General features: G+C 56.4%; 2 protein-coding genes across 2 annotated transcripts in view; one reads left to right on the forward strand and one right to left on the reverse strand.

Annotated features, from left to right (window-relative positions):
- IGSF8 (immunoglobulin superfamily, member 8) overlaps positions 1-2,456 on the forward strand; it is a 5,574-nt gene extending 3,118 nt beyond the window's left edge. Inside the window, exons 4-8 of the mRNA XM_005857780.2 lie at positions 3-147; positions 486-893; positions 1,102-1,515; positions 1,856-1,989; positions 2,195-2,456. Coding sequence (XP_005857842.1) covers positions 3-147; positions 486-893; positions 1,102-1,515; positions 1,856-1,971 — 1,083 coding nt within the window. The 3' untranslated portion in view covers positions 1,972-1,989; positions 2,195-2,456. The remainder of the gene's footprint in view (positions 1-2; positions 148-485; positions 894-1,101; positions 1,516-1,855; positions 1,990-2,194) is intronic.
- Positions 2,457-4,993: 2,537 nt separating this feature from the next.
- KCNJ9 (potassium channel, inwardly rectifying subfamily J, member 9) overlaps positions 4,994-9,660 on the reverse strand; it is a gene marked incomplete at its 5' end in the record, with an annotated part of 7,117 nt that continues 2,450 nt past the window's right edge. Inside the window, 2 exon segments of the mRNA XM_005857781.2 lie at positions 4,994-7,156; positions 7,470-7,492. Coding sequence (XP_005857843.2) covers positions 6,758-7,156; positions 7,470-7,492 — 422 coding nt within the window.

The raw sequence follows: 9,660 nt of genomic DNA on the forward strand, positions 1-9,660 counted from the left end.
ACCGCATGGTGCTGGGGGGCACCCAGGCCGAGGACGCCGGCACCTACCACTGCACGGCCGCCGAGTGGATTCAGGATCCCGACGGCAGCTGGGCCCAGATCGCGGAGAAGAGGGCGGTCCTGGCCCACGTGGACGTGCAGACTCTGTGTGAGGGCAGGGGCTGGGAGCCGGAGTATCTCGGGGGCTGGCTCCACGGGCACTGGGGACACTAGATGGTCCTTGTCTGGCCAGGGAACCCACCTTCCCTAGAGTGAGCAGTGCTGTGAGCATCACTTCCCTCTGGACCCAGGAGGGCTTTTCTGTGCTTAGAGTGGGAGTGGAGACAGGAGGGCTCTGGCTGAGGGTGAGTCAGGCCCCTGGGCGGGGAGACGGTCATACTCCGGGAGGGTCAGATGGGTGGCCTCGAAGGGAACAACAGCTGGTGAGGCAGGTGCCCTGTGCCCACTCCGGCCTCCGTGATGCCTCTTCCCCCTCCTGTGTTTCAGCCAGCCAGCTAGCCGTGGCGGTGGGGCCTGGTGAACGTCGGATTGGCCCAGGGGAGCCCTTGGAACTGCTGTGCAACGTGTCCGGGGCACTGCCCCCACCAGGCCATCATGCGACGTACTCTGTGGGCTGGGAGATGGCGCCTGCAGGGGCACCTGGGCCTGGCCGCCTGGTAGCCCAGTTGGACACAGAGGGCGTGGGCAGCCTGGGCTCTGGCTACGAGGGCCGGCACATTGCCATGGAGAAGGTGGCATCCAGAACCTACCGGCTACGGATGGAGGCTGCCCAGCCTGGAGACTCGGGCACCTACCGCTGCCTCGCCAAGGCCTATGTCCGAGGGTCTGGGGTCCGGCTTCGTGAAGCAGCCAGTGCCCGCTCCCGGCCCCTCCCTGTGCATGTGCGGGAGGAAGGTAAGAGGGGCGAGTTGGGCTTGTAGATCCCTTTTCCTTCTGTTCCCAGGCCTCTCTCCCTTCATCAGCTGCCTCCATGCCTTAGTCTCACACTCCTCTTGTAAGATTGTGGGGACACCTTGAATTTCCTGGGGTGTTGCTTGGACAGCGGTCCTGGCCGCATGCCCCCGACCCTTGACCCTCTGCTGCCATGGTCTCTGTTGTGTAGGCGTGGTGCTGGAGGCGGTGGCGTGGCTGGCAGGAGGCGCAGTGTACCGCGGGGAGACCGCCTCCCTGCTCTGCAACATCTCCGTGCGGGGTGGCCCGGCAGGGCTGCGGCTGGCCACCAGCTGGTGGGTGGAGCGACCCGAGGACCCAGAGCTGAGCTCTGCCCCTGCCCAGCTGGTGGGTGGCATGGGTCAGGATGGTGTGGCAAAGCTGGGGGTCAGACCTGGAGGAGGCCCTGTCAGTGTGGAGCTGGTGGGGCCCCGGAGCCATCGGCTGAGACTGCACAGTTTGGGGCCCGAGGACGAAGGCATATACCACTGCACCCCCAGCGCCTGGGTGCAGCATGCCGACTACAGCTGGTACCAAGTGGGCAGTGCCCGATCGGGGCCTGTCACAGTCTACCCCTACCTGCATGGTGAGTGCCTCCCTCCCCACCTCCTGACTCACCGCCTCCCTCCAGCCCCACGCTCTTATTCCTCCCTTTCCATCTGACCCTCCTACCACTCTCCCCTCTTCTCCCCACATCACCTCACACGGAGAGCCCTGAAAATCCAGCTGTCCGCCCCCAGGGCCCATCTGCCCAGAGTCCTCGGAGGTGGAGGGTGCTGAGTGCAGAGAGGGCAGGGAGTGGGCTGGGAGGGCTGTCTGATTGGGGAGGAGGTGCAGACAGCTTGATAAAGAAGGTGCTGGGACTTCAGGGAGACAGTGCGTGGGGGGCAGCGGCACCCCAGGCTGAGCCATTCTCTCTCACCCAGCCCGGGACACCCTGCTCATGCCCCTGCTGGTGGGGGCAGCGGTTGCCCTAGTCACCGGCGCCGCCATCCTTAGCACCATCACCTGCTGCTTCATGAAAAGGCTGCGAAAACGATGAGCCCTTGCCCCGGCCCAGGTGAGGGAAAGAACCCTGGCCTTGCCTTCTCAAGCCCTGTTAGGAGCTGCTTGCTCCTTGCCCCCCCTCCCCCGCCCCCCGGCTTCCCCGAGGAGGAGCCAGCTCACAGTTCTCTGCAGGACCCTGTGAATTCATGGGGTGAGGGCTGGGAGGGAGCCCCCCCGCCCCAGGGCCCTCCTTAGCCCACTCCACACTTTCTCTGCAGGTCTCACAGGTGTTGACTGTCTTCCAGCCCAGCTCCAAGCCCACCTCTGGTTGCCCGGAAACCCTCTCCCTCTGTCTGCTCTTCCTTTAATTTATTGGACCTACCCCCACTCGCAGTGGGGGGCCTGGCCTCCACTCCCCACTCCTGCCTCCCGATTCCTCCCTCTGGCTTTGTGTTCCGTATCTCACACCCAGCCTGCAGGGAGGCCTTCCCCATCCTGGTTAGTTTTTCTAAGATGTGAATAAACTGGTTTTATAAAATCCAGGCGTGGCGTGTCTTCCCTGCATCGCGCTGTGAGAGGCTGGGGGTGGCAGGGAGGTTGCCGGGGGCTGACAGCCTATTCTGGGTGACCCAGGTCTCTTCCCACCACAGACGCCATCTGGCCTCCGTGGGCTGTGCCGCCCACCCAGGAAGGGACACCTGGGCCCCATCTGCTGCCAGTTCCTACTGGGACTCCTACTCAGGGAGGGAAGCACAGAGAGGGGAGGGGGTCCCCGCTCCCAGCTTCTCCTAGGTTGTAGGATCCAGTGCCCCCTCTGAGCTCCCGGCAGCGCCTGCACTCTCATTCTGCTGGTCCTGCTGGTCCCGCTGGTCCTGGACCTGACTCCTCCCACAGGCCCTGGGGCCTCAGCAGATTTCCTGGGATCTTCATTATTCTGTCTGACAGCAGCAGAATAGAAGCCCCAGGCCCAGCCGGCGCGGCTCTGGTTGAGCGTCAACCTATGAACCAGGAGGTCGGTTCGATTCCTGGTCAGGGCACTTGCCCTGGTTGCGGGCTCAATCCCCAGTGTGGGGTGTGCAGGAGGCAGCCGGTCAATGATTCTCTCTCATCATTGTTTCTATCTCTCCCTCTCCCTTCCTCTCAGAAATCAATAAAAAAAGAAGAAGAAGAAGAAGCCCCAGAACACAGCCCTGCTTGGGCGGTGGGTACACAGCAGCCAGGGCAGGCCTGTGTATCCATAGCCCCTGCATAAACCCGCCCCATAGCCTGCAGGCACCCCCAGGCCTTACTCACCCTCTGCCTAAGGGATCTTTAATCTTAGGATTCTTAATACACTGCACTGTAAGGGCACAGTCTACTCTTTCTTTTTTTAAAAATCATTACATATGTATATAATTTTCTTTCAGTCTCCCATTTCAGTTATTTATTGAGCATTACTGGTTAGCTAAGTGCTGTTTTTACAGGTGGGGAAACTGAGGCCCAGAGAAGTGATGTGACTTACCCAGAGTCATAGAGCTCATCAGTGACAGGGTCGGGACTAGACCTAGGTCTCCCGACTCCTTGCACTGTACCCAGCGGTGCCGAGTGGTGAGGACAGGTATGGTGGTCTCAGTGCCTCCCATCCCGCCCGTGTCTCTGCCCATTCAATTGCAATGGATTAACTACTGTGTGAGTGTGTGTGGACACAGACAGCCCTGCCCTCCTGCACAGACTCCAGCTTTTTCATGGAATTCAGCCCATCCTGCACCCCACATTTGTTCTTCAGGTGACGCTAGGGTCCCAGGATCTCATCTGTGATTGATGCTGACTCAGGTGGCCCTGTGACCTGCGGCAAAGACATCCTTTCTGAGTGAACCTGAACTGGTATGGACTTCCGGGACCCACATTTCTGCTTCCAGGAGGCACAGGGCCTCGGCCTCCCAGCCTGGACTGGAGCAGATTGTGGTGTTTCCCCAGACTTTTATTGAAGGACAGGAGAGGGGTGTGGCCAGTATCAGAGGCATGCCTGCTGGGGCACACCTTTTCTCTCAGGAGGCCAGCCTCAGGTCCCCGGGAGCTCTGCTTCTCCACTTGCCATTGCTCTCCCCTCACCATCTCGGGGGGCTGCCCTTGGAGACTGGGATGAACCAGGAAGCGGGTGGATGTGGAATGGGAATGGCCCTGCTGGGGATCCCGTCCCAGCTGGGCAGACCGCGGGCCACAGACACAGCCAGATATTGGACGTCTCACTTCTCTGACCTTCTCTCCCACATTTAATTCCACAAGAATGTATCTGGTGTGTTCGTTGTAGCATCTTCGCTGCAAGCATTTTTGCCTGAAACATTTTCAGTGCATAACTAACTGGCCAGAAGGCAATTTTGCTGTGAGAGGGATAAAATAACTGTTTGACAGTTTGGGGTATTTTTGTATTTGTTTGTTTGTTTTCATTTTTCCATTGACAAACCAATCACCTTCAGCAGACTTCATACATTTAAGCTAGTTCTCATTCTGGTTTCATTTCTCCATTCATAAAGTTCTTGCAGTACTCCCATTTTTAAATTGCATATAAATCTTAGCTAGTTTCCATTGTGGTCTACTCAGTGACGAGTAGACGGATGCTGGTCTTATAATAGTTAGCATTTCAGCCCTAGCTGGTTTGGCTCAGTGGATAGAGCGTTGGCCCGTGGACTGAAGGGTCTCCAGTTCAATTCCAGTCAAGGGCACATGCCTGAGTTGTGGGCACATCCCCAGTAGTGGGTGTGCAGGAGGCAGCTGATCAATGATTCTCTCTCATCATTGATGTTTCTCTCTCTGTCCTTCCCCCTTCCTCTCTGAAATCAATAAAAATATATTTTAAAAAATAGTTAGCATTTCTTCCAGATAACGATGATTTGCCCCCAAAGTTGGTTTCTTACTTTGAAAGACATCACCTTGGGAGCAGAAAGAGAGGCCAAGGTCCCGCTTTGAAGGCGCAGAGTGGAACCCACATTTCCCACAGAACTAAGCCAAGTAGTTACGTACAACCACAAAATAAAATCAGTGACCTGTGCAGTACTGCCACGAGGCCGCACCCTTTTAAAATGTACTCGAATACCTTGTATTTTGCAATAAAGTCTTTTATTTTTTTCCATCACCATGTATCCTCTCTGCCCTTTAGTCTCCTTCTTTTTAATGGCAGAATTGCTTTATAGCCAATCAGCTTATAGCCAATCAGGTATGCGGCCAAAATGCTTGCAGCGAAGATGCTACTGGGAAAGTAAGAATGCCCAGGGGGTTCCCTCCTTTGCCACTTCCTGCTGCAGCTCCCCACCACCTCCCCAGGAATCCCCTCAGGGCCGCTACTGCCTCCTCCTATCTGAAATGCCTGCTTATCTTCCCCAAACACTGTCTCTAGCTGTCACTCCCAGTTTCCACGGATGGGGGAGTTCCTGGGCCCAGAGTTAAACTCATCAGCCTGGGTTTCGGGGTACCTCTCCCCACACAAGACTCCACTCTGTATATCTCAGTCTCCACCCCAAGATCCCCCAGCTTCTCCTCAGCTTGTGTCCTCCATCTCCAGGTCTTCGCTTAGAGCAGGAGCCCTCCAACTGTGGTCCGCATTCCAGCCGTGTCAGCGTGACCCGGGAACTTGTTAGGCATGAAAATGTTTGGTCTCCGCCTCAGACCCATTGAGTCAGAAGCTCTGGGAGTGGGGCCACAGTCAGTTTCCACAGCCCTTCAGGTGACTCTGATGCACACTCAAGCATTACAGCTGATGGCTTAGACATTCTCCGTGCCTTGCTCAACCCCCAGCTTTCAGATTACCAAACCCTTCTACCCCTGCCCAGAGACTGCTCAGGCTCTCCCTTTGAAACAGTTGCCGTGGGAGTACTTCTGTTTTCCCTGGCGCACTATATTCCGAGATAGGAAATGGGTCTGGGACTGTCCATCCCCGTGTGCCCAGTTCAGTGTTCTATGCCCAAAGGACACCCGATGGATGGTATGAGTGACTCCTTCTCACTAATTCTGCTTTCCCAAGGGCCCCCGTGTCCCAGCTCTAGTGAGCTCACCTCAATCCCTCCCTGACCTCTTCCTCCTCAGAACCCTCTCTGCCCTCCACCATCGCCGAGGTGTTTATGACATTTCACTCCTTTGCCAGGGCCCCAGCTCTGGTAGCTCCCTACTTCTTGCTTCCCTGTGCAACAGACAAAGCCATTCACACCTGCTGGGCCACTCCTACAGCCCCTCATCCTCCCATTCAGCCTGCCACAGGGGTAGGGGTGGAGCTGGGAGGGCAGCCTCCTCAGCTCTGCCCACCTCCATCCAGCTTTCTCTCCTCTGGGTCAGCTGGGCTACTGTATCTGGTGAGACAGGTGTGCCAGGCACAGGGAAGCAGGCTGAGGAGGTGAGTGCAGGCTAAGATCCAGCCCACGTTCTGTGCCCCAGGCCACTCACCCTGGTTTGGGGTGGTGTCAGTCTGGAGGAAAAGGGTGCCTGTTTAGAATTTGTACAAAGATGCTCAGTGGGTTAGCAGCAGCCCTGAGTGTACCACCTGTCTGTCGGTCCTCTTACCTATCCACTAGCTGTCTCCCTGTCTGCTTCCACCTTCCCATCCAATCCACATAAGTCCATCCTTCTGTCCATCCATACACCCATGAGCAGATGTGAAGGTCAAACACAACAGGCTGGTCAGTTCACGCTCCCTGCTCTCCATTCTCTTGATATCAGGATGCCTCCTTCCACATTGGATCCTGGACTCGAGATTCTGAGGGGCCCCTCCAGCCTTAGCACGTCCCCAGGCACCTCACCAGACTCCTCCACCTCCACTATCCAGCGCCCTAGGTACCTGTGTCTGATCCTGCCACAGGGGTCTGCAAAACTGGTCACACCTTAGACTCACTCTCTGGTGGGGGCAGGCAGCCATTCTTCCCCTTGTCAGCCCCAGCCTCTCCCTCTGCCTCCTCCCCTGCCCCCTCCCTTGCCCCCTCTTCCTCCACTCTCTCATCCAGCCGGCTGGGTATAGACCAGTAGAGATGGGCATCAAGGCGGGCCTCTGCCTCGGCCAGCTCCCGGGCACTGCATGAGGGTGTGGGCACCTCAAAAGTCTGGTGGAAGCTGGCATAGTCCACCTCGTAGAAGCCGTCCTCCAGGGTCAGCACTGATGTGAAGCGGTGGCCCCACAGCACCTCGTCCACCAGGTAGGAGCTCCGAGCTTGGCATGTCATTCCTGGGGGGAAGGGCATGGGTCAGAGGGATCCCAGCCCCAGGCTTCTCTCTCTTGCCTCTCACTCCATGACCTGATTCCCAACACCTTGCCTCATATCCCTCCCCAAGGGCCCCACCCCCTTTTGGTCCAGCCCACTTTTCTCCCTTTCCCAACTCCTGAACTTGCTCAGTTCTCTCATCTCTCGTCCATTTGTACAGCCCCTCTTCATCTCCAACCCGCACTCTCCCTGCCTCTCCACTGGAGATGCCAATCAGAGAAGCTTAACCTTAAAATTGACCTTGGGGATCATCTAGTCCAACATCCCTCTCCATATAGGGCTTCCCACTGGAGCATTCCCAACTGTGGGCATCTGGCTTGCACTCAATTACCTCCCAGAATCGAGAGCTCACCACCTCGCAAGGTGCCCGCTCCTTTGCACGATGGATGTAATAGTTGAGCTAAAATCTGCCTCCCCGGATTGCTACCCTTTGGTTTCATTCCTCCCTTATGACACCCCTTCAAGTATCTGAAAGAGGTTCCATCTCATCTTCTCTTCTTCAGGCTGAACATCCCCGTCACCACTGCTCATGTGACCTGGGTTTCCAAAATTTTACTTTCTTGACTGTAAACCAGAATGGCCAAGGAGGATCCATTAAGCACTCTCTGATAAGGAGTCCAATTGAGGCCTGATCCTTGCATGAGAGAGGGCTTCGCACTGCTCTCTTCTGGCCTCAATGCTCTAGAGCAGTGGTTCTCAACCTTCCTAATGCCGCGACCCTTTAATATAGTTCCTCATGTTGTGGTGACTCCCAATTTCATTGTTACAAATTGAACATAATTAAAGCATAGTGATTAATCACAAAAACAATATGTAATTATATATGTGTTTTCCGATAGTCTTAGGCGACCCCTGTGAAAGGGTCGCGACCCACAGGTTGAGAACCGCTGCGAGTCTAGCCAATAGGGCCCAAGATTACATAAACGTGTTGGAAGCTGGATCACACTGCTCTGACATTAAGCCTGTGGCCAACTCAAACCCCCAGTTCTTTTTCACCAGAGCTCTTCCATGCTGTGCTTACATAAGTGATTTTTTTTAAAGTCTAAATGTAGACTTTTATATTTACTCCTTTTAAATGTCATCTTGTTGGATTTGGGCTCATTATTCTTGCTTTTCAAAAGCATTTTGGATCCTGACTCTCACACTCAAAATAATACCATCCTTTCTAGTTTTGCCGCTCCAGAAGTCAGACAAGCTCCATCCCTATCTTCTCCACCCCACCCTCCTGGCCCTGGGCCTGTGTCCGGTCCTCCCTCTTGGGTGGGCACACCCCTAGGGCAAGTGGTTCTCCTCCCCCGGGGTCTCTCCTTTCCACCTCAGCCCACGTGCACCTCAGAACAAGGGGGGACAGAGTGAACACCAGCTAACCAGACTGGCTCTCACCAGGGCAAGCCCCACATGGAGACACCTCAGGGTCACTGGCAGCCTTCCTCCCTTGATGAAGGCGGGGATAGGAAGCTTCCAGTGAGGGAGAAGAAGAGGCCAAAGGGACCCTGGGGACAGGGGGCTGAGACGAAGAGAGGGAGGGGCTGGGTACACAGGGAGAAGAGGGATGGGCAGGAACATCCTTGTAGGGGAGGGGCTGCCTCAGGTACTGGCAAAACAGAGCTGGAGGGATAGAGAGAAAAGGGGGTGGGGTGAGTGGGGAGGAGGAGAGCTAGGGGAGCCCTGGGGGTGGTTAAGAAGAAAGGGGGAACACGAGGCAGAGGGTGTGGGCAGAGGATCAGCTTGAAGGGGCCAGGAAGAGGCTTGTGGGAGAAGCTGGCAGAGTGCAAAAGCTCTGACAACAGTGGCGGGAACCACGTGGGCCTTCAGCCATCCACCTGCAGTTCTCGAAGCCGCCTCCCGCTCGGAGACCTCAAGCCCGGAAGGACCTCACCGCTGCGGGCGCTGACCTTCTCCTACCTTCCTCCAGGGCCTTCACTGTATAGGCCTGAGTTGGAGGCACTGACATCACAGGGCGCTGCCAGTCCTCCCGGGAGCCACTAGAAATGCTAAGAGCATCTATTTCCTTTGTCGGTGGAAGTTGAGACTCTTTGGATGGATGGGGAAACTGAGGCAGAAGTGAGACCAGGTGTCAACCTCTCGGTAAAGGCCAGCCTGGGCCAGCCTAACTCAGGTCAGGGAACACCCTCACCACCAAATTCCAGGGGCCTGGGCGAGACTCTCAGAACCGCCCCCTTCCAACCTGTAGCACTAAACACCGAGGCCAGACTGCCTGCCCCCTCCAGGCGTGGCCACTGAATAGCCTGTGGCTGCAGACAACTTGCTTAACCTTCCGTTGGGCAATCTCCTCTGAAACACGAGCACAATAACAAGTTCCCTTGGAGAGGTGCTCGTTAAGATTGAATGAACTCGGAGGTGTCAGGTGCGTGGGAGCCGCAGGACAGAGAAGCGCTGATCACAGCCCTCTCCCTGTTCCCACGGGCAGGCCTTTCCCTTGCTTCTCGTTGGGGTCACTCTGCTTACATGCCCTGCCCAACCGAGGTCCCCCGTCTCACCGTATTCTCACCCTTCACTGG

The sequence above is a fragment of the Myotis brandtii genome, unplaced genomic scaffold, assembly GCF_000412655.1.
Source record: "Myotis brandtii unplaced genomic scaffold, ASM41265v1 scaffold1120, whole genome shotgun sequence".
Taxonomy (NCBI): Eukaryota; Metazoa; Chordata; class Mammalia; order Chiroptera; family Vespertilionidae; genus Myotis; species Myotis brandtii.